At 39.5% G+C, this 27,331-nt stretch overlaps 1 protein-coding gene across 4 annotated transcripts in view; it reads right to left on the bottom strand.

The window, feature by feature from the left end:
* Positions 1-27,331, bottom strand: part of Syt14 (synaptotagmin 14) — a 174,514-nt gene that overhangs the window by 102,973 nt on the left and 44,210 nt on the right. For 2 of the 4 annotated variants that reach the window (XM_048439363.3, XM_048439364.3), the window contains exons 1-2: positions 3,551-3,675; positions 165-1,535 (exon numbers count right to left, since the gene is read on the bottom strand). In XM_048439363.3, coding sequence (XP_048295320.2) covers positions 165-1,215 — 1,051 coding nt within the window. In that variant the 5' untranslated portion in view covers positions 1,216-1,535; positions 3,551-3,675. Of the gene's footprint in view, positions 1-164; positions 1,536-3,550; positions 3,716-27,331 lie in introns of those variants that run through there. The other 2 variants (XM_087906013.1, XM_048439365.3) reach the window with 1 other exon arrangement.

The raw sequence follows: 27,331 nt of genomic DNA, 5'->3' as shown, positions 1-27,331 counted from the left end.
AAAAATCTAAATGTTTCTAAAAATATCTGCAAGTAAGAAGATCAAAGAAAAAATTAAATTAGATATACAGACATGGAAAGGAAAGCTGAGAAATTTAAATGTTTTTCTACTTTAAAAAATCAAGAGAAAAGTTAATCACTCAAACCAGCATTAGGAGACCTCACCTTTTTCTGGTAATATCTTAGAATATTTGCCAACTTTATTCTCTGCTGCTCCTCTCTTAGCAGAATTAGCTTCATTTTTCTTTGTTTTTATGTCTCCTTTCACTTTGTAGTACTTTGTTGGATTTATTTTTTCTTTAATTTTCCCGGGAAACTTGATTTTACAAATTGTTGATGGAGCTGAACGTGTGTATTCCTTCACAATGGATTTCTGTGTCCTGTATCTGCTGTTTCTCACGTTATCTTCTGGAGAACATTTGTTTCCTGAATATTCATTCCCTCTGAATCCATCATGTTTACCATGTTTTTTAGCTTTCTTTAAGTGATCAGAACGCTCTGAATCCGTAAGATGTCTATTTTCAGCGAAGCTCCCCGACTGCCCGTGCTCTGTGCTCACGGCCGCTTGCTGCGGTCTGGCTTTAGAGTCACCCATAGCCTTGTGCCCACTGCTGTTTGGGTTCCCCCTCACTTCGAGATAACCTACCTCCTGAACACCATGCTGACCATTCCTGGAGCTTCCTCCTCCAGCTGTCTCTGGCTTGTCAGGACGTTCCAGTTCATGACAACTGGGTGCAGCCACCATTTTCTGCTTGGCAGCTGATATCCCATCATTCCCCAAGCCTTGCAAAGCAGAACCACCAGCACCTCCAGTTGCTCTGTGTTCTGAGGGTTTCCACTGCCCATCACGAACATAAAATCCCTGTTCGTGCATTTCTTGTTCTTGGTTCTGAGGAGCTGAGATGTCATAACTGGTGCTTTGCCTTGCTTCGTGTTCCCTGTCATACTGTGTTTTCTGACCATCACTGGTGTTGGAGGTATCCCACAACACTGCACTTCTGACTTTAGAAGACCCTGCAGCCTCTTCTGCTGTGCAGCTTTCCTCCTCTGGGTAAAAGCCATGCATCATACTTGCTACCTGCCCAGCGACTGAGTCACTTAATGCATAGCTGACTTCCCCAACCGCAGTGCTCAAATCTTCCACAGCACTACTGATTGTGTCTACCAGGGAGGACACTGAAGGCAGATTCTGCTGAAAACTTTTGAAAAATGCCATTTTCCAGTTGCTTGTTCCTAAACGGTGTGATAATGGAACTTTCTCTTCTCAATATATCAACTACTTTGGAATGTGAACTTAATATTTACACGAATGTTGCTATCGTTAGAGTGATACAAGTTATTTTGCACTGTGTCTTTGAATCTGTTTGTAAATGCAATGTGCACTGGAATACGTTGAAGTAAAGACTCCTCCGGAAAAAAATAAAAATCAAATCACTTGGTTTAAGTGTAATGACATCTTTTCCCACTCCAAAGCTATCAAAACAGCAGCAAGACATTATTTTTTCCCTCAAATACTATTGGGTATTTAGTCTATACCTGAAAGAAGAAGTATAAAAAGGATTTTTATTATGTGCCTTCTTTACTAAGAGTCAGTGTGTAATAAGGGAATAACCCCATTAACAGACTATCAATATTTCATTACTTTTTAAAGATGTATTTACTTATTATGTATACAGTATTCTGCCTGCATGTATGCCTGCACACCAGAAGAGGACATCAGATCTTATTATAGATGGTTGTGAGCCACCATGTGGTTGCTGGGAATTGAACTCAGGACCTCTGGAAGAGTAGTCAGTGCTCATAACCGCTGAGCCACCTCTCCAGCCCAGACTATCAATATTTCAAGTTAAGAACTGTACTTAAAGGAAAATATCTAAACAGTTTTGCAAAGAACCGGAGAGAAGAGGTGAGAGCATCTGCTGAATGGCACTTTCAAGAACCGGAATGGACACATTTAGCCTTATTTGATACACAGTACCTTTAAAAGGGAATGCTCTTTCTACTTTAACAAGTAGAGAAAAACAATAGGATATGGATGAGACCTGAGGCCACACGACTGTACAGTGACAGTGGGAGCTGTTTAACATTTTCACTCTCCCTTGCTTGCAAATGCAAACTGGGGCTTCCCAGAGGTGAGAGACAGACCTGACGGGCGGATACCAGGATCAAGTTGAGCCCTAATGGCCCCATGTGACATGTATGCAGCAACGTCACTCTTCTCTACAAATCTTTCTTTTGGTTTAAAAAATTCTTTTAAAAAACTTTAGATTGTTACTTATATTCACAAATAATAACCTTATTGCTAGTACTTTTTTTGTATAATCCACAGAGGCTAAAAATGTACCTCACTAACAGAGTACATGCATAACATATGTAAAGGCCTGGGTTCAATCCCCAGCAAAAACCTTTTAACTCAAAACAAAAAGAAAAGTTGGTAAAAGATAATTTTCTCAGTTTACTATTTAATACAGTCCATATTAAAAGATGTAACTTACACCAACAAAAGTTCTTTGGAATTTGAAAACAAAAGAAAATCCAGGGAAGCTGAATCAGATAATTACAGAAAGCTGATGGTGGCTTGGTGGAGAGGGAGGGAGGGAAGTACAGTAGGAGGGAGAGACAGACAGGAAGATGAGAAACAGAGACAGAGAGATGGAGACAGACACACACAAAAGCGTGCAGAAACAGAGAGACAGATAGAGACACACAAACACAGACACATGCAGAGAGACAGAGAGAGAAAGAGGGGGGGCGGGGGAAGGGAGGAAAACAGAGACAGATTTTTAAGCAGTTCACTCACACAAATGAGTGGCTTATAGGGCTGGAGTGGAGTATGAGAAACACAAACACAGAACCATAAGAGGCACACAGTTTCTAACACAGAAGCCAAAACGCAGCTTAGGTTATCAGAAGAGGAAAGCGCTCTCCAGCATTTGTGCAAGGAAGAACCTGGCTCCTCCACTCTCGTTCTTCAGACTCTCCAGTTACCACCCTGGTTTATCATTCTCAACTTCCTCCACTATTATTTTCATCAGTCATATTTGAAACAACAAATAAAAAGCTCTTGTAATAGTATTTGTAAAAGTGTCTCTAAAATGGGAACATACAGTATTACAGTCCTCAAGCTCCCTAGAATCCAGCAATAGGAGAGCACAGTCCTCCTCCGAGCAACAGCATCCTTCCTCGGTTGAGAACTAAGACTGTAAGACAAAGCCTACTAGTGGGCGACCCTGGGAAAGCTCTCCTGAGGGTCATGTGCAAGTGAGCCAGGTTTTTATTCTTAAAGCATTATCTACTCATAGGATAAACTCAAAATCATGCCTTCTAGATGAAAGGTGAAAACATTATTTTGCAATAACAGATAGCTACCTTTATACAGTAGCTTATCAATCTGTATGCAACAGAGATCTAAACATACAATTACCTGACAGATATTTCATCCTTACAAAGTGGAGGTTCAAATGCTACGTTTATCATGCACCAAGTCAACCTTCTCAGAGAACCCGTTAAAGCAAGGGACAGCACAGATAAGTGGTGATGTGATTACTTACATATTTTATCTTGTGAATTCTTCTGTGTGCTGTATCCTGGATCAAGGTCTGGAAAACCTCCAACATTTTCAAAACAGAACTTCTTATTAATATAGAGAAAAAGGAGCAGCATCAAGACAATAAACACCCCAATCGCTGACAAAAATCCAACTGCCTCTGGAGAGACTAGAGAAAAGAAAGTCATAGCCGTCAGCATCTGTTTTCTCTAAGCTGCGAACAAAAAGGAAATTCCTAATATACACTAGATAGAGTGTTATCTAATTCCAATTACTTTTAAAAGATCATAATTTAAAATACTTTGTAAGGAAACCCACAAATTTTAAAAATAATTTTTCAATATATTCAACAGCATTCATTCAAAATTTTTCAAAGTGTTTCTAAATAAATATATTGAAAGAATTTTAAAAGAAAAAAACAGTCTAAAACATATGTAGTTAACAAATTTTAAATCCATGAAGAAAACATAGGTAGTTAATAATTTTTAAAACCATGAAGGATGTTATAAAAATTTTAGCACTGAATTAAAAAATACTTTTCATCTATAAAAATAATTAAACTCATGAAAGTATATACTATTATTATCTCTCAAGACTTTGCTGGACCTTCCTTATTAAACATTGGATTCCCTAATCTAGCATTTATATTCCAGCCTCTCCTCCCAGCACACACTTCAGTCAAATGGGTCTAGTCTGCTGCCTCATGATGAACATACAATTTTGGGTTTGGCTTGTCCTCTCCCTCATGTCTGGAATGCTCATCTCGTCTCTCATAACATTCCACACACCATAGCTTACACCTAGCTCCTGTTTTCTACACATACGATGGAGGTAGCAAGAACCCAGCATCATATAGACTATGACTGGAAAAGGACAGGATCTCCACTTAGGATCACCAAGATCCAGCACTGGAGGGTCAAATGTGCTTTTCTGGAAGCTATGGCTTCTGAGACCACATCTTATGAACTAACAGAACTTAGACAAGTTAAACAGCATGAGACTTTTGTTATGATGAGCTGTCAGACTAAACAGAACTTAGTAGTATCAAGAGAACTTATGACAACACCCAGGAGACTTGACTCCCAACCTCACTGTCCTTTTATGTCCCATTGCCCGACACAGCACCACTCATCTGGAGTTTGGCAAGGATCATGTTTTTGCAAGTCTAGTATCACACAAGTATGAGCAGATGGATCTTAAATCTCAACTATCCCCTGTGAAGCATGACCCACTTCCCCTCCACTGCTTATGTAGGATCTACCATGCGATCTCTCCCAAGATCTTTAAGCAGAGCTTGTTTGTTTAAAATGAGGTCACTAACAGATGAGTGACTGGAGTTTTATCTGTTAGCTTTTCATTATTCATGCCAGTCAGGCATACCATAAGTAGAACAGAGTATGACATTACAGTCTTCTCACAGCTGGGTCAGCAGTGTTACAGACATTGGACAGGAGAGGCAGTGAACGTGGAGGGTCTGGCAACAGCAAGTCCATACAGAGTCTACCCTGTCACTAACTCAGACTTCACAAAGATCCAGTCACCATCCCCGCCATAAACTCATCTGTGCATACGCCACATGCCCAGCCAGAACCCAAGGCTGCTAGAAGCTGTGCTTTCTACTGTGCTCACACTGTCTCTCCTGTCTCTCAGCTCCTCGACCTTTCCTATTCCTGCCCCCACCTTACTCCTATATTACTCTTTATCTTCCTCCTTCCACTCTGTGAAACTCAACCTCGTGGTAAATTCAAACCTATACAAGAAAGCATAAGGAAAAGCAGTGAGCTCTGTTGTAGAGACGGGTATATAAGCTGCCGGGGTGGCCAGAGGAGCCACCATCAGAGTCGGAGAACAAAAGGATGCACTTGAGTATAGGTGAAAAGACTAATAACTCTATAAGTGGAAAATGGCAGAGAGTCTAGCATGGCCACGGATATAACATTCCATAGTCTCTGAAGAGTAACAGTCATGGCTGCTGCACTTACCTCTCTGTCCTCATGTGCCTAACAGCACCAGGCAGCTGGCAGCACGTGCATGTGTGAATGGAGGAATGAGCGGATGGATGGTAAGCAAGTGAGAGAATGTGCGTTTTGGGAAGATCCAAAAATATGAGAATCAAAAGTAAAGAAGAAAACAAGCTGCAAACTGTCAAACAGTCTTGGATACCACCCTGAATATTTTGAACTCGGAGAACAACAGGGTTATAACATGAATGTCTTGAAAATTACACTGTTAAAATTAAGAAAAATGGAATAAGATAGGGAAGAAATAGCTGCAAGATTATGATGAGCCCTTAATTAAGCAGTAACACCAGTAGCAGAAAAAAGGGATGAATTCTAATTTTTTTCAAGGAAAATAAGTAATGACCCTATCAACAGAATCTAGAAGATGATGAAGAGCTGAGGATAACTCTCATTCCAAACAGAATGATCAGGCAGACAGCAGTGTCATTAACAAAAATGAAAACTATGAGAGGGAAGGAGTTTGGTTTAGCAGCATGGGGGAAAGACGCATGTAGACAAAGATCTCTTAGGGGATGCTGGGTGTGGTGTTGAGGTGGTATATTCCAAACATCAGCAGAGTACTGCAGAGCAGAATGTGAGCATGCGATCCATGTGAATGTAAGGTTGGTCATAAAAGATGCGGGGCCCCCATTTCTTCCTCTTATGCCATATTCATTCAGTCAGAAAGTAAAACTAAGCAAACAAACTCAGATGTGAGGTCTTCTTATTGGTTAATCTATTCATTACAAATTTATTGATAAATACATGCTATCTTTTTGGAGAATTAAAAAAGCAATAATTTTTCCAATAGGAAAAGGAAAAATAGGCCTGCTACAAATATGTTACTCATACAACCCTGATTTTATCCATTACTTGATTAAATGCCCATTTTCCCACACAGAAAATACATAGTCATAATTTAAAATAGTAATGTGGTTGTAAAAAAATAAGTAACGTTTCCTAATATAGCAAATATTATAAATCTTCAGATTTCTATTTTGTCATTATATCAAGGCCAAAATATTTATTATTTCAAATAAACAATAATAGTTCTGAGTATATCAATATCAACTAAATCTCACTTAAGCATAAAACTGGAAGAGAAGATGCACCGAAATCAGACTACAGCATGAACACTGTACACAGTCAATAAAGAATACAATACACTTAGATCTGTAAGACTAGAATTTCTCCCTAAAATCTTATACTACGAATCTGCTTGTAGACATTCTGCATATGTCTAAGAATAGAGTTAATTAATACATGCATAAATATATCCTTTTCAAGGCTTCTAGATCATCAAAGGCAAGAAAACCTATTAAAAATGCCTATTGGGAGCCGGGCGGTGGTGGTGCATGCCTTTAATCCCAGCACTTGGGAGGCAGAGGCAAGCAGATATCTGTGAGTTTGAGGCCAGCCTGGTCTACAAGAGCTAGTTCCAGGACAGGCTCCAAAGCTACAGAGAAACCCTGTCTTGAAACACCCCCTCCCAAAAAATTAAATTAAATTTAAAAAATCCTGTTAGGAGTTGGAGAGATGGCTTAACAGGTAAGATCACAGGATGCTCTTCCAGAGGATCCAGGTTCAGTTCCCAGCACCCACATGGTGGCTCACAACTGTTTGCAACTCCAGTTCCTGAAGATCCAATAGCTTTTTTCTGGCCTCCATGAAGACTGCACACACAAAATGGATAAAATTGTGCAAATGGTACACAGACATACCTATGGGTGAAACGCCTATAAACATAAAATAAATAAAAACTATTTAAAATTCCTATGGCAGGGCTCATGAAAGAGTTCAGTCAATAAGCCTGCTATGCAAGCATGAACACCTGAGTTCAATCCCCAATACCCACATAAAAGGCTGGACATGTGATGTGGGATGTCTTTCTGTATATGTGTTGCTTTTACTGGTTGATAAAGAAAGCTGTTTTGACCAATGGTAAAATAGCCAGGCAGGAAATCTGAACAGATTATAGATAGATAGATAGATAGATAGATAGATAGATAGATAGATAGATAGATAGATAGAAGGTGGAGTAAAAGAAAGAGAGTAGGTGGAGTCAAGGAGACGTTGGGCAGCTGGGAAACTAAAGCGCAGCCAACTTTTGCAGACATATGGTACAAACTTGTACCCCAGTGTTGGTAAGGTAGAGACAGAAGGATCCCTGGTACCTGCGAGCTGCTCCACCTATCCAAACCATGGAGCTCCAGGTTAGTGATGGACCCTTGCTCACCTCCAGGTGAACAGCTCCTGGAGAATGACTGACACCAGAGGCTGACCTCTGGCTATCCACATGTGCATGTACACACACACACACACACACACACACACACACACACAAACACGCACACACGATGTTTTTTTAAAAAAATTCCTGTTCTCGTCTAAGGAAAACCTTCAAAATCTCTATTTAAAGTACATAGTCAACAACTCATGCATATTGGTATTATACAGCTGAAGAAATAAGTTTACTGACTGTAGTTAATGATTAAAAATTCACAAGTACACTGTTTTCCTGTAATTCAAACTTTCAGTATTTTAATGTGTCAAAAAATAAGCTCAAGGTGCATGATAACAATGTTAGCAATATCTGATGTGTTTAGTAGAGACTGTTTCACTAGGATTGTCGCCTTTAATGTTCAATAAACACAATTGATTGGTATCACTACTGAGACCTCCAAACAATCTTATGTTTTTGGGGTCTTAATAGTATAGGTCAATAACAGACCCGGATTTGAGCTTGGACAGACACTGAGAATTAGGAATTCAAACTCTTGACCCAGCAGTTCTCAAATCGTGAGTCGTTACCCCTTTGGTGGCTGGATGACTCTTTCACAGAGGTTGTCTAAGACCATCAGAAAACACAGATGTTTACATTACGACTCATAACAGTAGCAAAAGCACAGCTGTGAAATAGCAACAAAAATACTGTTATGGCTGGGGTCACCACAACTTGAAGAACTATATTAAAGGGTCAAAGCATTAGGAAATTTGAGAACCACTGTTAACCAGAAGTCTCTTCACTTGACGATTACCAGGCATGGCGAATTTTTTTTTTCATTTTAAAATAACCACAATTTTAATGATAATTAGTACAAAACAATTATTTAGCCTTAGATTAGATAGGTGGTTTACAGGACTTGCCAATATCACAAAATCCATGAAGTGGTAGAACCTGGGTTTAAACTCAGACATTCTGACTTGAATCCCTTGTCTTAAGCACCAGACAGCAGTGCTCCCTAAATGCCAATCTGCATATAAAAGTAGGGGAAAGCTACCGATAGAAACCACAAAGCTAACTATATATATGAATAGTTTAGTTTTTATAAAGGTTAAAAAATAGCAAAGAAACTCAGCTTTTTCAAAATAAACATGTAAATTATAAAACCAAAATCAAAATACATTTTAAAATATTTTAAAATTAACTTTAGAACTATGCTTATCAACAATATATATTTATGTTATATACCACACCTTTAGTTAATAAAATAAATAAGAATTGATGGCGCATTATCTCAGGTTTCAGAGTGAGACAAGAGGATGATGAGGTCAAAGCAGCCTTGCCTGCAGAGTGAGATCCTGAGATTGGCTGATTGATGATTGATTGATTGATGATAAAAAATTTTAAACTAAAGATATTCTATCACCAAGGAAGCTTATCATGGTACTCAACAGAGACTATAACTAAACTCACTATGACTTGCTAAAACCCATAATGTAGAATAATATGAATTGCTAAAACCCATAATGTAAAATAAATATTACAAAGTAAAATGATTCTGCATGAAGAAAACCCGGAGAATTGGCTTTGTCCAAGTTTACATTACATTTGCTAAACTCCTTTGGACAATTACTGTTGTATTTAGAAACAAACATATTTAGAAAAAGTAAACTTTAAAGCCACTGTTGCCAATTTTAAGTTGCAGTAAGAGTGCTAAGAAGTCATAGAGGAGCTGGTCATTCAAAAATTTTGACTTAAGAATATTTAATTTCTGCACTACACTACGCCACAAACGGGCATTCCCTAGGTAGTTTCTGAGGACATATAAGTAGTTAAGTACGAGGACAATAGCCGCTACACAAACGTTTCCAGTTTTTCCTCACTTATCACCATCATTCTCTGTTATAAATAAAATTCTAACTTTACAGACACATTTTACAAGACGATTCTACATCATTGTATTTGCAATGCAAAATTAGACAAACAGTAACTATGATTTATAATTCTTAAATAAATTAACAACAGAAGAGATAAGAGCACAACTTACACCCGCATGACAGGATGTGGATCTGAAGAGTCCACGGAGCATGGACCCGAGATCCAGTCTGCACCATCGGATGTGCTTTAATAATTCATTTCATAGGCGCCACTCTATCTCCTGACCAAACTGTCAACTGGATAGGAAGACAGTTTTTACTTTAAAAAAAAACTACTTTCTATTTATATAAATCTAAAATCTTTTACTATATTTTAATCGTTTTTTTTTCTATTTTGGGCATAAAATTATTGGAACATCAAGAAATAATTTAAAGTTATAAAAGATTAATGATTTAAATTACCTTTGTAACATCTCAATTACAAAAACAATACATCCCTTGAAATGCTTCTGCTATGATACAAATGATGCCAGACTAAAAAGGTGATGTATCAGTCTACAAAATGAATATGTTATTTAGGCAACAGCTCTGGACTTTATGTTTTTTTCAAAAACTGTAAGTACTAAAAAGAACATTGTTAATTATATAATACATTGCAAACAACTAAGGACAAGAGGGTCCAGAGGGCATTCCTGTGAACTCCAAAACCTCAGGGAAGAAAAATGTCCTCTGCCAAAACAGCAACCTGGAGAGTGGACCAACAGGGACCACTCGTTCTATTTCACAGATCAGAGTATCAGAAGACTGAGCTACATTTCCTACAAGTACAGTGAGACATTGAAATTTCAATGCAACAAACTACTCAATTTAACCTTTAAAGTTTCATAACAATAAAATACTGAAATTAATCTTGGAAAAAAACAGAAACCCAAACACTAATTATAGCCAGATATCTAAGATACAGATTTATCAGTATACAATGCACTAATAATAACATATGTAAACAAAAGATTAATAGACAAATTCTGTCCAACTTTCTTTGGAAGAAATTTTCCTCCAAAGATAGTTAAAACTGATGCCAGTCACATCTTCCTACAACAACCCATCTTCTTAGCATCTCCCTGCAAGACAGTGCACCTCTCTCATGATGCCCCACTTCCCTTCACTGTCTGGTGGTAAGTGATCCAAAGGATAACACAGCACCGGCTAAGGTCTCACCTCTCTGTTGTCCTGCTGTAGTTGCTCAATGCTTACAATTAGATATCCATAGCTGATTCTTTAAAATTTTGAAAATTCAGCACCAACTGCAGGAGAATCTTCTGCTCAGAGCCCATTCCTGATGTCACTCACAGTTTCAGATAGGTTTACTTCGGGATTTAGTTCAAAACTACCAAACCATGGTAAACAGTAGACAGATTTTTTTTTCCTTCAAGGCTTAGAAAAAATCCATCTTCTTAAAAGTGAGAGCTGTGCCAGAGCTCTCTTCCTCAAGTGACCAAAGAATCTTTTCATACTTTGAAAGTCTATTCCCACCAGTTGATGTGTTTGGAAGAAAGGCAGCTGTCCTAGTTACTTTCCTATTGCTGTGATGAGACACCACGATCAGGGATGTGTTTACTCAGGGATTCTAGTTTCAGAGGGTAAGTTCATGGCCATCACAGCAGAGAGAACAGCAGTGGGCAGACAGGCAGGACACGGGAACAGTAGCTGAGAGCTTAAGATATCTTATCTACAAGTAGGAGGCAGGGAGGGGGAGAGGGGAGAGAAGGAGAGAGAGATCGCGAACTGGGAATAATGAGGGCGCTTGAATCCTCAAAATTTCCCTCCAGTAATACACTCCTCTAACAAGGCCACACCTCTTGATTCTTCCCAAGCATCTGTACCAACTGTGCAGCAGGTATTCAAACATATGAGTCAATGGGGGGGGGGGCATTCTCATTCAAGACACTGACATTGCACCATGCTTTCTAACCTGGTACGCAGGTCTACTTTAGTTTGCCATGATACAGGCTCAGCATTCCACATTACTTCTTAAATGCAGCAAATTAAATATAAACATTGTTACCTTGTATTCCCAGAGCACATAGGATAGAAACTGTGGTGCTGGGTTTGCAAAATATCTTTATCCCCTTTCCATTGGTATAATATCTGTACCAGATACACCAAAGGCAAAAGTTTTTAACTTAAAGAAATACTACTCTAAAAGTTTTCAAAAGAGTTGTAAGCTTCCAATTCAGAAGCAGACAGTTGCCCAGCAAGCACTGGCAAGCATGTTAAGAGGAATGAATGGTCAGTGTCAAGCACTGTGCCCTGGTCCTAGAGGCTGCAAATGTCACTAAAGCACTAAGAGCTTTTCCAGAGCAGTGCTGTACATTTCGGATAACCTGCAACCAAATCCACATTAACCACTTGCCTAAGAGAAAAGACAATAACTCAGTGGGGCTGAGAGAGATAGAATTTGTTTGAATACTATGACAGTTAGTATCTAGTACAACTGTGATTTGAGAAATATTACACAGTTCATCACCAAGGAAGCTTTTAAGTATTTTTAGCTAAAATAAAATCGGGCAGGTACAGCTCAGTGGTGACGCACATTTTCAGTATGCACTAGACCCTGTGTTGGATCTCTGACATCTAAGTAACAAACTACTAAATTTGGAATTTAAGACTTTTAGGAAACTTTCATGTTATGAGCAGGTACCTTCCTGCTACCATGGAGATAAGTGTTTTCTGTTGACTTGAAACTTTGAGAAGTGTGAACTGTATAGTAATTTATTCAAAACATCACAACAATAGAAGACTGCAGACAATGAATTTGATTCTCAACAGAGATTTAATAAAGAAGGGACAGATAACTAAGCCTGACAACTTGGAAGAAGTAACTGCTAGATTATGGAGGATTTATAATCTAAAGATACGAAGAAACTAGATTAAGAGAGAGCAAGAAAGCAAAGAAAGTGCAAAAATCTCTACAGTAAAAAAAATGATAGCGACTCACTAAGAGGGAAGAATAAATAAAGAGTGGGAAGTGGAAAAGACAAAGCAGAGGGCATTAGGAACAAACGGAAGTGGTAAGATCTCTATGGTGTGAACAAGCTCCTGAGAGGCAGTGTGGAGACCACTGCAGAAACAGGAACAGGAAATGACAGAGAAAAGAAGAGACCACCTTGCAGGCTCCTTCACAGATGCACACTGTGTCTCACACTGACCGTTAGATGCTCTTTCTTCACGTGTTTCATTAGTGCTTCTGCTTCCAATGGTAAAAACTACAACTTCCAATCATTGGCATTCCATCACAATTACCTAACAAAAAATGTTATTTATTCTCCAAATACATAAAAAGGCAGCCATGCACGCAATACTTTATCAAATGATCTTCCCACAGAGTCATGCTGATATTCAAATAAATGAAATATCAGCTGTTAGATGCTACATTGTTACATGGATGTTTTGGGTTTTTTTGTTTATTTTCTTTTAGAGACATATGGAGGGGTGGCACTGGAGAAACAGCTAAGCAGTTAATAACATTAGCCGATCTTCCAGAGAATTTAAGTTTAATTTCCAGCATCCAAATGGTAGTTCACAACCATGTGCAACTCCAGTTTTGAGGGATCCAATACCTTCTTCTGCCCTCCTCAGGCACCAGGCATGTGTGTAGAACAGACATACACACAGGCAATCCAACCACAGACATAAAACAAAAAGCCTGACAGCTGTGGGAAAGGAGTAGTATGGGTTGTCAAGCACCACCTTCTAACTGTAGATGTGCTTTCAAAGAACAGTCTGGATGTCTCATAGAGTAAAGATGACTAATTTTTCTCTTTGAAATGACCAGTTACCTAAACACAGAGATATGTACTATGTCTAAGTGTCTTAAAGAAAGCTTATATGTCCTCAAATTTTCACTTCATCAGTTAGGAACTAGGTTGGAAATGAAGGCCTGGAAGCCCAGCATTAGCACCAGGCCCCAGGCTCCTGGCACGTCTTGGTCATGCATCAGCATCAGTGTACTCCACCTTGTGCCAGTGTCTCTGGACCATATTTGCTCTCATTGGTGATAGATCTAAGCTAGAAGCCATAGAATTGTTCTCTCTCTAGGTAGATAATATTCTTTGGGATCTGCATCTTGAAGTCAGAAAATAGCAATAGTTGGATACCTGAATGAGTTAAAAAGACAAAGAATGTAATACTATACCCCAAATTCAATCGCTCCCATTTACTTTTAAAGAAAGAGACTCTACAGAGCTATGCTATTTAATACCTGTATCAAGAGCCTGAAGGAAAAAACTGAGAATGTGCTCATTAATTTTGTAGAAAGTCAAATGAATACCAGGTTGGGCACGACAGCTAATTCACTGACTGAAAGAAAGATACTCTAGGAGTAACGTATTAACAAGATAACATCCAAAAACAAAGCAAACATCAATGTGGGCGACTATGAGCTTATACTACCTGACCAGGACCCAAACACTGATAGATATTGGTGAAGACGTTGGCTCAATAAAATGTGTCTGGACAAACCTTAAAATAAATATATGATGCATGTCAAAAAGGTATTAGAAGTGTGCTGTTTTTAACAGGTAATGAAAATTCAAATTAGATCAATAATAGAGTTATCTTTAAAAAGCAACTGAGAAAACAAAAATGCTCAGAGAGCAGCAATAGCATTTAGAACACACACAGAAGGTACTGTACAAAGGTGAACTTACTCTACACTGAAAAAGAAATGGCAAAAGTGTCCAATTTAGTTTATACCAATCAGTAAGGTTCCTAGTGTGGAATGCTCAGATTAGGAAAGACAGAAAGTGGTCTGCCATCCAAAAGCTTGATTGCAGTAATACTTAACTGTGAAGATTAAAAAGTAAAACATAGCTAGGCAGTGGTGGTGCACACCAAATCTCAGCATTTGGGAGGCAGAGGCAGGCAGATCTCTGTGACTTCAAGACCAGTCTGGTCTACAGAGAGTTCCAGGAAGCCAGGACTACACCGGGAAGTTCTGTCCCAAAACAAACAAGCAAACAAATCAAAAAAATAAAATAAAACATGAACACAAAAGGAAAAGGTGGAAAGAAGCTAAGGAGACTATAAAGAGATGGTCCTACTTGCTCTTTCTATAACCAAACACCATTACCAGCAGGGAGTAACCCAAAGGGTACTCAAAGGAATGAGATCTGGCAGATGGATGTGTTCCACTTTACAGAATTTGGAAAATTAAAATATGTGCACCACACTACTGACACTTATTCAGGTTTTCAATAGGCAACTGCCCTGAGCTCAGAAAACACTGATTCAGTAATCACACATTTATTAGACGTTATGGCCATCATGGGCATACCTGCACAAATAAAGACAGACAATGGTCCAGCATATGTGTCTAAGAAAATAAACAGTTTTATTCTTATCATAATATAAAGCATATTACAAGCATACCAAACAATCTTACAGGTCAGGCAGTTATAGAAAGATCAAATCGAACTGTAAAGGATATAATAAACAAACAGAAAGGAATTAAAAATACCCCCAGAAATAGATTGCGTAATGCTTTATCAACCTTGAATTTTCTTAATGCTAATAAGAAAGGAACAATAGCAGCAGAGAGACATTGGATAATAGGGAAAAAAAAACTTCTGAATTAAATCAGCCAGTATATTTCAAGGATGTGCTGACCTCACAGTGGAAATCAGGAGATGTGCTACTTAGGGGAAGGGGTTACACTCTCGTTTCCACAGGAGGAGAAAAGCTATAGATACCATCAAAATGGATAAAGATTCAGTTTGAAAAAGAGAGACCTCTTGAGAAAGAGAAATGACGGCTCATCCACAGAGGTGACAATCATACAGGTGGTAAGAAAACCTTATAATGTTTGGGGCAGGGTTCTGTTCTTGTCTTTGCGGGGAAATATTCATCTTCAAAGAGTGGAGAGATCTTGGACATCTAGATGCCTAAAGGTAAAAAGATAGCTATCCAGAAAGAATCAACAAGCAAAGAGAAATCTGCCTTATGATGCTGTATCATCTGCATGGTAAAATTTGATTATTTGGATATATATACATCTCTACCTAAAAATAAGAGCTGGCTTTAGAGGTGGACAATGGCTAGCCTTCTCTAAATTCAAGCATGTTGTTAAAAGAAAAATTCAGAATTTCTGTCTAGCCTTCTCTAAATTCAAGCATGTTGTTAAAAGAAAAATTCAGAATTTCTGTCTCATGTCATGAGCCATCTGGTAAGGGACAGAAAGAAGATAGATTTTACGAAAATATTTTACTTTTCTCCACGTCCATTTTGTTTATATCATATCTTTCACTGAATATATGTCCATATAAATAATGCTTAAGTTTTCCACAATGAGCAGTAGATTTTCCTGCATTAATCTTTGAAGCTTCCAGGAAGAAGATGAGGCCCCACAACAATATCTCCACATGGTTGATATGATGTCATGATTCTGATGGCACTACTATGAGACCAGTTTTTGAGTACCAGCTGGGGAAATGGTGCACCTTCTTACAATGTTCTGGCCAGAACTCCAAATAAGAACTTCAAAGCAAACAAACAAACAGAAAGACCCTATTGACTACTCAGAGACCATTTGTAATTATACAAAACAGCAACCTTGAAACTTAACCATGCTGCAAGGTCTTCTGTGTTCCACTTGACCCTGCCCTGCCCCCATGTCCGCCCTTTTGTCTGTGGTGTCCTTGGAATACCAGCTATCCCTATTTCAATGCTGAGGAGTTCCATCCAGAGAAAACCTTCATCTGGCGATGGATGGAGATAGAGACAGAGACCCACATTGGAGCACTGGACTTAGCTCCCAAGGTCCAAATGAGAAGCAGAAGGAGGGAGAACATGAGCAAGGAAGTCAGGATCACGAGGGGTGCGTTCACCCACTGAGACGCTGGGACTGATCTAATGGGAGCTCACCAAGGCCAGCTGGACTGGGAGTGATAAAGCATGTGATCAAAATGGACACTCTGAATGTGGCTGGCTATGAAGGCAGACTGAGAAGCCAAGGACAATGGCACTGGGTTTTTATTCTACTGCATGGACTGACTTTGTGGGAGCCTGGTTTGTTTGGACGCTCACCTTTATAGACCTGGATGGAGGGGGGAGGACCTTGGACTTCCCATGGGGCAGGGAACCCTGACTGCTCTTAGGACTAGAGAGGGAGGGGAAAGTGGGGAGGGGGAGGGAAAAGGGAGGCGGGGAAGAGGTGGAAATTTTTAATAAATAAATTAATTAGTTTAAAAAAACAAAAACAGAAAAAAGAAACTTAACCATCATTTTACTTTTACAGGATCCCATAAAAAGAACATCGCCCCCATGACAGCAGGAGGCAATTCTAGAAAGCAACATCTCCTCTCCCAACAAAGTTTGTCCTCATGATTACAGGCACCATTTAGGAGTTGATTATTACTCGCATAGGCTCAGGGGTTGGGGTGAAAATTATGTAGGCCTAGAGATCTCAAAAAAAAAAAGGAAAATTGAATGGGATAATAGGTAATCTAGTGTGAACTTATTCACACTAATAATAATAGTGAGTAACAGAGTGACTACTTGTGAGCTACTATTAATGGACAATTTACACAGGTATAGTTTCTTGTATATTGATACAGGTTCAAATTATATTTGCTATTTTTGTTTACAATATTTGTACACCTATGCAAAGTTTGTCACGTTGTATGTATGCATGTTTCTACCTCTGTTTAATACATTTTGTATATTGATACAATTTTAGGAAATATCTATCAACTGCATTATAAATTTCTGCCTCTGATTAAGATATTTATACATTGTTTACATTTTGATGTCATTATCGTTCTTTACTGCACAGTTGTTTTAATATTGTTTAATATTCTGATATAAAGTCTTAAATCTTTAAGTTATATTGGTATTAAGTATTAATATAGGTCAATAGTCTTTCACGTTTGTTATACTTTTAGTCAGACTAATCAGATTCTTTAGATACATAGAGACTGTATTCTGCAAAGACAGGTAACCTTCACCACTTAAAAGATCTGTAGAACATGGCATTTAAATAACATAGGATTCTGTTGATGTGAGACACGATTGCTCTTGGCAGCACCAATCTATTCCTGAGAGAGTGTTGAGCATCAAAGAAACTCCACTTGGAGTTTGTTTTCTTCTTGGCACAACTGGCCTTTGGGCAAGAAACTGCCCATGCTTCGACCACTGATAAAGTACACAATGTCTGAACTGGACAACCAGGTTACAAGAAAAAAAGACTGTCAAATCTTGCCAAGACAGGGTAAGACAATTTTGAAAAATTTCTTACCTCTGAAAATGGTCTGTCAGTTACTCTAGGCCTTAACCAAAGTTGGTTGCTTCAACATTGCAAATGAGACTTGGGTGATTGCTCATGTAGCCATTTGTCTCTTATTTACTGCACATTTTGGAAGCTGTTTAATGGCACTTCCTGCCTACTCAAGTAATACTATCTCCCTTCTCAGGCCTTCAATGGGGTTGAAGATTTGATAGTCATAGTTACTGTCCTCTTATACTCTAGCCAAGCCATTTCCAATACAAGACGTAGACTCCTTAGGATAGAATGTTTATTAAAACATTTAGCATTCGTTCCTTGTTTAATATTGTTTATGCTGGTTGTAATTCTAATCTTATACTTGATATCTATTCCTAGAGTATATAGTTTTGTATTGGGTTTGGAACTCTCTTATTTAAATAAAAGGGGGAGGTACTGTGGGGGCTCCTGCTCCTTCAGCCAGTAGCCTTTAAGACATCAGCCCACTTGGGCTTGGTCTCTTATACAATAAATGCAGCTGTAAAGCCTACGCTAGCTCTCTTGCTTCTGGCTTTCGCTCCCGGATGCTAGACTCTGTTCCTGTTCCCCATTGATGCAGAGGACTATGACCTAGGATAGTGATCTGTGAGTCTCCCATAAATAAATAATCCTTTATTATATGTTAATTCTGAATTACTGTGGAATTATTTTGTAACATCTGCCATCATCTTCCGAAGATTGAGCCTGCAAATAAAAACATGCATTCAGTCAGATTTGGTTTTATATGTATAGCACATCCAAGGCCAGACTGGGCTATAAGAGACCCTATTTCAAAAATACAAAAACACAAAAATAGCTGCCAAGTGTGGTGACAAAGGCCTGTAATCTTGGCACTAGAGGATAGCAGAAGAATGATCTAGAATTCAAGGTCATTCTTGACTACAAAGCAATGCACAGCCAAACCTTCTAAAACAACAGAAGTGATGGGATGCCATGGGGAGGAAATGTTAGGCAAGAGCAGTTACACACAGCCTGCCTTATTGTTACGACAACTTTCTCATCTATAAAACTGTGAACAGAACTGCGAGCTACAACCTAATGCAGTTTTGCACTATCCTTGCCATTCCTCACCAGCTAGAAGTCTGCCCTAATGGCTCGCAACGATGTCTGTGTCCTACAGACAGTAAACTCACTACAGCTTGTATATGTTCAGCACCAGCTGCAATCCTACTCTTTACCCCAAATAGAAGCTGTTTTGCTGGAGATTTGGCTTCATTTTTGTTTAACTTCAACAGGTGACTAAAGCAGTTAATAGAGTTGGCCACACTGTCCCTAGTCCAGGGGCTTTTTAGAATTGTGCTATCAGAGAGATAGATGGAGGAACACAATAGGATGGGAATTCTGTGGAAAGCTTAATATGCGAAGACTTTTACAATTAAAGGAAGGGAATTAGGGCTCCCAAAACCCACTACTAATTAGAAATGGCTTTCACTTCTATCCAAGGTAAGATACACATATCCTCTACACAGGAATGGTAATGTCTAGCAAGTGCTACCCCTTTCTGTTCCAACTCTTCTTTCCCTTCATGTTTTCTGGAGAGCTATCTGTAGGTTCTCAGAGAGGAGTACAACAACTCATGTACCCTTGAAGGAAAATGGTCCACCACTACCAGGCCAAGCTGTCCTCTCAATCAAGCACACAGCTTTGGAAGAGCACACATGAAGTGGTGAGGGAGAAAGGGCACTTGACAGATGTGGTAGACAAAGAGCTCTAATAGCCACTCCTCACTGACCCACTCTTTCTCTGCCTCCCTGCTATCCACTGTGTGTGGAGTGGGGGAGGGTGTGGGGGGATAGGTGTGAGTACGTATGCACTTTTATGCTCATACTCAAACATGTATGCCGGTGTGCTTGTTCATGTGTACATGTTGGTGGCCAGAGGTTGATGGAAGGTATAATGTGTTCTCTTCCATTGTTCTTTGTCTTATTTTTTGAGACAGGCTCTCTCACTGAACCTAAAGCTTGCACTTCAGTTAGGCTGGCTGACCACAGAAACCTGAGAATATGCCAGTTACTGTTCCCCCAGTGCTAGGGTCACAGGTGCCTACCTGCCACCACACCTAGTTTTTATATTTTGCCGGGGACCCAAGGCTAGGTTCTCATGTTCACAAAGCAAGCACTTCACTCTATAACCCTCCTCTCTACTCTTGACCTCAACAGTCTTTACCTTTCAAGACTGTGCAGGTGTGGACTTCTGTAGAGTGACTTGGGGGATCTTAAGGTTGGATGTAACTCCCTCCACTATGTGCTGTCATGGTGTTCAGTCCAAGCTTTCTTTACGGGCTTCAGTGCCCTGGAACAAAATGGGCAGTTTACATGGCCACCACCCTAAAGGCTCATGATGGCAGAGCCTGCAAACACATCGGGGCTCCTTTCCTGATGTCTGCCAGAGAGCAGGATAACAGAGCACTTAACAAATGCTTGTCATAAATTAGAAATAACTTTCACTTTTAAAAAAAAGTTATAGAGCTGAGGAGACAGGTCAGTTTGTAAAGTACTTGTACAAGCATGAAGATCTGAATTTAATTTCCCAGAACCCACATCAAATGTAGACTCTATAACCCCCCAGTTCTAGGGTAGCAAAAGCAGGAGGATCCCTGGAGCTGGCTTGGCAGACAACCTATACTAATAGGTGAAACCCAACCTCCATAAACAAGGTAGATGGTTTCTGAGGAGCAATTTGAGATTCACCTCTGGTCTACATGTACACATGTGCACAAGCACCACACATATCCCACCTACATGCACATATACACTATAATCTACACTCCTAAATTTCACATAAAGGCAATTCCAAACCAATATCACACAAAGTCACTGGGACTGACCTAGACATTCTGCAAATATGTTACAGTTGTGTAGCTTGGTCCTCTTATGGAACTCCTAACAGTGGAAACAGGGGCTGTCTCTGAGTCTTTTTACTGGCTTTTGGGATACTACTTTTCGTACTGGATCATTTTGCCCAACCTTAATACAAGAGGAGGTGCTTAGTCTTACTGCAACTCAATATATCATGTTTGTTGATACTCATGTGAGGCCTGCCTTTCCCTAAGCAGAAACAGAGGAGGAGTGGATTGGGGGTGGGGAGGGAGAGGGAAGACTGGAGGAGAACAGGGAGGGGAAACTGCAGCTGGAACATAAAATTAATCAATCAGTTAATTAAAATAAATGAGTCAAAAAATGAAAAAATATATGTATGTGGTAATAGAATTTATTGTGGTTAAAGACAGGGATCAAGGGTAGGAATAATCCAAATGTATTATATTCATGTATAAAATGACCAAGGTAAAATTTCAATTGATAACAATACTAAGAAGATTGTCACTGTCAGCATTACAGCTTGGATGGAAAGGTATCCTGGCAGCTGGAAGCCAAGGAATACCACAAAGTCACACCACACATCAAACCTCACACAAGAGATTTATTGGAAGGGAAAAAAACAGGAGGGTGGCTGCGTCTGCTTGGGCAAGAAACAGCAGCAAACTAAATAGGATCCAGGGCTTAGAGTTTCTTGGGAAGAAGGTAAAAGTTTTCAGGGTGGAGCTTTCCAGGGTAGAGTCTGGTGGGATTTCACATCCAGAGATTGGCTTTTTACTCTGTAGGGTGGGGGTAGTGTCCGGCAGTTAGGGCAGTTAGAGTGTTCTGTGGGTGGAACCTGGCAGTTAGAGGGCCTGGGGGAGGGGCCTGGCCACTCTGGTGTGGGGAGGAGCTTACAGTTACTACATACCAACTCAGAGGTCTTTTTTTGTAAGTACATAAAATACTTCAAAAACCACACTGCTATTAAGCATCCCCAACATCATCAGATAAATAAAAAAAACATAAAAAAGATGTCATAACAACAGAATATTCTCAATGGAGAGATAACTAGGTATGTACACTTCAGACAAGAAACTATCTGCAGAATGTGAGCTCTCTGTCTACACAAAAAGGCTACCTGCTGATATACTAAAATATTAGTAGCTATCAACTGTGGGAGATGGAATTAGGTATCATTTCTTTTGCGAATATTACTTTACATTCACAAATGGGTTTGGGGGGGGGGCTTTTGTTTTGTTGTTTGTCTAACAGAAAAACTACCAAAATTTTTCTTTACATTTATTTATTTATTTGGGGGGGATGGGGCACACCTGCTAAAGTGGGCATGTGGAGGTCAACAGACAACTTAAGGGGAGTTGGTTTTCTCCCTTCACCATATGTGAGCCATGAGGATCAAACTCAGGCTATCAGGGCCAACCCAAGCTAAAGTCCAGAGACCTAGAGAGCTCCAAACATCAGAACAGAAGCTGAATTAAGATTCAGGGACAGGGTCAATGCAGACCCAAGGTAAAAAGCAATGGGATAGAGAAGGGGTTCCCATAATAGTACAGGATGCTCTGGAGCAAGCATCTAACCGGAGCTAACTCAGAATAAGGTATGTACGTACGGAGAGCCACAAGAGATGGAGGTGGCAGAGGGGACCAGACAGAGATGCCACTTGCATCTTGACTGTTACTACAGATTGTAGTAGAGTCTCAAATGAATAAAGATAAAACCTGAAACCATCAATACCAGTCTAAAGAGGAAAATAACTTTTCAACCCTCAATTCATCAAGTCTGGTGAGAAGTACCTGCTGATCTTTCTGGCCTAGCTATCTTTTTTGTCAAAAAATTAATAAATTCTCAAAGCGAAAGAAAGAAAGAAAGAAAGAAAGAAAGAAAGAAAGAAAGAAAGAAAGAAAGAGAAAATGCCTAAAGCCTCATTTTGGCATTGCTTTGCATTGTCTTTTATGCTTTCCGGCCACCTAGCCAGCCTATTTGTTGAGCTCCAGGCCGGTGATATGCTCTGTTTTAAAAAGCAAAGAAAGGGGCTTCTGAAAAATGACATGCATGGTTTACTTCTGGCCTCCACATGCATGGGCACTCACCTTCATCTGCACACACACAGAACTGAGCGCCTACAGATAGACTCATTCACAACTACTTATTGGGTTAGGATGGGGGAACATAAACTTAAGAGACAATAGATGCAGGAAATCGGATTCATTTATTAAAACTGTTTTATAGGCAAAATTTGTATAAAATATGCCTCCATGTAAGCTAGCTACACATACATGGTTCTAAATGTGACAAAAGACTCTACTATCACTGAATATGAAAAATCTCACTGTAAATTAAAGTGAAAACATAAGTAAATCTTAGTATTTAACAGAAACTGTACTTCAGACATCTAAAACAGATTTTGCAAAGCTGTATGCAGAACACGGAACAGTCTTCACCTTAGCCATTAGATGGCACCATGTATCTTGTAGACAACAGGATGATTCTAATTTCCCCACATGCTTAGAATGAAATAAAAGGTACAGTATGTTTAATATTTAAGTAAATACAATATACAACCTTTGTCACTGTTAGGATTTGTTTTAAAGAATAATATAAGTAACTACATTTCTATCACCATTTTCAAAGTTAGAACTTGGCAGACTAAAGGTAAATGTCACATGTCGCAGACACTTCCCTAAGGTAAACCGACAGCAAAGCTTCCCACGTAAATATATTTATTACTCATAAGCCTACACTGACTTCTGCATTTTAATTCTGAGGTTTCTGTCTTTTCTCTTTAGCTAAACTTCACCAGATCCTCTTCTCTAACTCAGAACTCTCATTTCCTGAGTATTTCCCCAATCTCTATTCTAAAATTTCTGCTCCAGATGACCACATTCTGGTCATCACTTTCTCCATGTCCAATAAAAAAATAACAAGGATCAGATGCAGCCTGGTACCCAGTAATGTTGTACAGCAGAGCAAATACATGAAACACCATCACCTAGGACACTGCACACAGGCAGTAAGGGCAGTAAGCACTCAACTAAGATGAAGAGCATGCTGTAATTAATTCAGCAAACTTCCTGTTTGAATACGAACAGTCTGTAGTTCACAGAGTGGAGCAACCTGAGAACACACCAACTTCTCTGTGCTGAGGAGAAAAAAAGGAGAGAGACACTCAAGGGAGGCCGAAGCATACTTATCCGAGAACGACCAGCAAAGGACTCTGCACACTGGGATATCTCAGGAGGCTGAGGCAGGGAGATCACACATTCAGTGTCAGTCTAGACTATATAGCAAGGCCTTGTCTCAAAAATAGTTCAATTGGTAGTGTGCTTGCCTAGTCTGCATAAAGCCTTGAGTTCATTCCCACATAAATTGGACACAGTGGTTCAAGCCTGTAAAGTCAGAACTAAGGAGATGAGGCAAGAAGACCAAAAGTTCAAGATTATCCTCTGTTAAAGTGAGTTCAAGAGCAGCCTGGCACATGAGACCCTGTGTCAAACGAAAACCAAACCAGCAACACCAAATTACAGCTCAGCAATTAAAAGCAAAGACCTTCGCTCAATTCAAAAAACTATGTTAGGCAGCTTACACAGCCTGTAACTCTAACTCCATTGGATCCAACATCATTTGCTAGAACCACGAACACCCACACACACTTTATATATCCACACAAGCAACGCACATAACACAAATAAAAATAAATCTTTTTTTTAAGAAACAAAATGCTATCTAGATGTGTGAACTGAGTCACAGATAATATATAGTACAGAGCCTCTTAGTACATACTATATAAAGAAACAAAAACTGTCTGGGAAAATAACTGCTTAAGTAAAGGGAAGAACTACCAACCAAATCTAGCACACAAAAAAAGAATGACTATACCCTTGATTCAGAATTTTAAGCAATTCTAGCTCGTGTGACTAGTGTTTAAAAGCATCTTGCCTCAGAAAGTTAGGCCATGTGTTAGTAAAAATCCCATCAATGTGGCAGATTAACTGGAATCGTCAACCTAAAAGGAAGACAGGTTTATTTTGGCTCACAATTTTAGAGGATTCAGTTCACAATTACTTGACCATGCTGTTCTAGCCCAGCAGTGACAAACACAGTGAGGCCAGAGGACATTGCAAAGGAGCTATGCTCACTTCACAGCAGTCAGGGGTCAAAATCAGACTCGCGTAGGGGTCATGGTGTCACTATCTCCTTTATGGGCATGTTTGCAATGGTCTAATTTTTTCTCACTAGGCTCAACCCACGGGACTACAGGCTAGGGACGCAGCTTTTAATGTGGCAACTCTTGGAGGACAGCTCTAATCAAATTGTAGCAGACTATATGCAAATTTCACTTCCGTGGTTTCAAGTAACCATGGTCAGCGTCTGAGGCATTAAATGAAATATTCGAGAAATAAACAATACATAGTTTTCAAGTGGTACAGCACTGTAAGCAGTAGGGAAAGTTCTGTGCCATCACCTGTCAATCACACCTGTCTAGTCAGAAAGAGCCTGCAGTGAAGCACATGACATGGTTGTTTAGAGGGAAAGGCATCTCGGTGTAGTCAGGGTTGCTTTTTTCAACAGTGATAAAGAAATCATCCACTAGCCATAGTCAAAAAAGTGAACTGTAATCCATGAACAAAAATTACTCTAAGTATAAAGAGCTCCTACCTCAGAGAAGGCCCAGGCAGGTAATAGCATCCTAACCTTCTATTTAGCAGCAATGTGTGGACCTGTTCCTTTTCAAAGCATGTTACGAAAGAGTGCACAGCAGATGGGTGATGCAGATGGGTTGGAAAATGCAAACAGGCTTCCAGTTTCTAAAGCTGATCTACAGCCTCATTCTCCCAAGCACACAGCATTAAATTCACAAATAATCCGTCCTTTAGGAAAGGACAGGAGGGAAGGGGAAAGCAGTCCTCTCTGACAGTAGACCTCAGAGAAAGCAGGAAGAGCTGGGGAAAAGGAGGTGCACAGTCTTCAAGCCTGCTTCCTGTGTTACTTTACTAGAATAACTGCAAAGTCTCCTATTCCTAACCTTCACAGTCTGTTCTTCTGCACAATCTGGCAGTCCACCCTGAATGCTAAGGGTTAGAGCTAGAGTAACCTATCGCAGCCTCGATCTGGAATACAAAATTAAAACCAACAGGCATGAGTCAATGAGGGAGACTCTCTCAGGGCTCAAACATAGTTCAAGGAACTGAGAATGAACCAAAGAGAAGAAGAGTCCATGACTCCTATTTTCTGTTAAACTGTAAATGGAAGCGTCACACACGCCTTTATTCGCAGTACTTGAGAGGCAGGTGGAGCTCTGTGAGTTAGAGACTAACCTGGTCTACATAGTAAGTGCCAAATGAGCCAGGCTACACAGTGAGACTCTGTCAAAGGAAAGAAAGAAAGGAAGAAAGGAAGGAGGGAGGGAAGGAGGGAGAGAGGGAGGGAGGAAGCTGGGCGATGGTGGCACACATCTTTAATCCCAGCACTCAGGAGGCAGAGGTAGGCAGTTCTCCCCAGACTGGTCTACAGAGCTAGTATCAGGACAGGCTCCAAAGTTACAGAGAAACCCTGTCTCAAAAAAAAAAAAAAAAAAAAAAAAAAAAAAAAAAAAAGAAAGAAAGAAAAGAAAAAAAACACTAAAAAGGGGGGGGAGGAAAGGTGGGAGAGAAGAAAGGAGGGAGGGAGGGAGGGAAAAGAGAGAAAGAGAGAAAGAGAAAGAGGGAGGAAGAGAATCACAAAAATTTACATTTTAACAGAGCAGTTAGAAAAACCTGCTAGTCATTCAGTATGGCACTCTCTAGAAGTCACCAAGACATACTGACAGAAACATATCGGTCTTAAGACCCAGAAATTTCTAGAACAGTATAAACAGGGAAGGTATACTACAACTCTAGATTTTGCATTTTGACAGAAAGTCAGGCTTCTTCACAGAGACAGTGTGAAGATGTGGCATATTCACACACTGTATTCATTGACTTGGGAGCTTTACATTATCGACTTTCTCAAAAATATGTCATTTCTTTCCAAGAAAATTCTCTCCTTGCTACTTTGGATTCTAGCACACGATGCTGTAACTACAATCATCTTCCATGTCACAGATACCAACACCAGTCCTCCAAACCACATGATCATTAGGAAATGCTGCTCTTTGTCCCTCACCTGGTGCTATTATTCTACTCACTAACTGAAAGGCTTAGCTCTATTAACTTCCCCACAAGTGAAATCAGAAGGCATCTGTCTTGAGACTGCCTCAAATTTTCAGGCTTAAGCAATATTCTCACTTCAGCTCTCACACTGAACTATAGGTGCACACCTCCACTACTGACTTAAATATTTTTAAAAAGTAAACACTTTCTTCGTTACATACTGCTTAGACACAAGAAAGAAAGGAGGATAATACAATAAAGTAACTTTTACACAATTTTGGTAAAATTTAAGAACATATTCTAAGACCCAAAGGATGCCTAGAGGCACAGAAAATGCCCAACCTTGTATATACTATGTTCTTTGCTACACATGCTAAGAAGCACAGTAAAAGACGAACAATAACTAGCAATAAACGCAACTAT

Source organism: Myodes glareolus, chromosome 5, assembly GCF_982192425.1.
Source record: "Myodes glareolus chromosome 5, mMyoGla1.1, whole genome shotgun sequence".
NCBI classification, from domain to species: Eukaryota; Metazoa; Chordata; class Mammalia; order Rodentia; family Cricetidae; genus Myodes; species Myodes glareolus.
The sequence above is the reverse complement of the archived record's forward strand: the minus strand, read 5'-3'. Positions and strand labels throughout refer to the sequence as shown.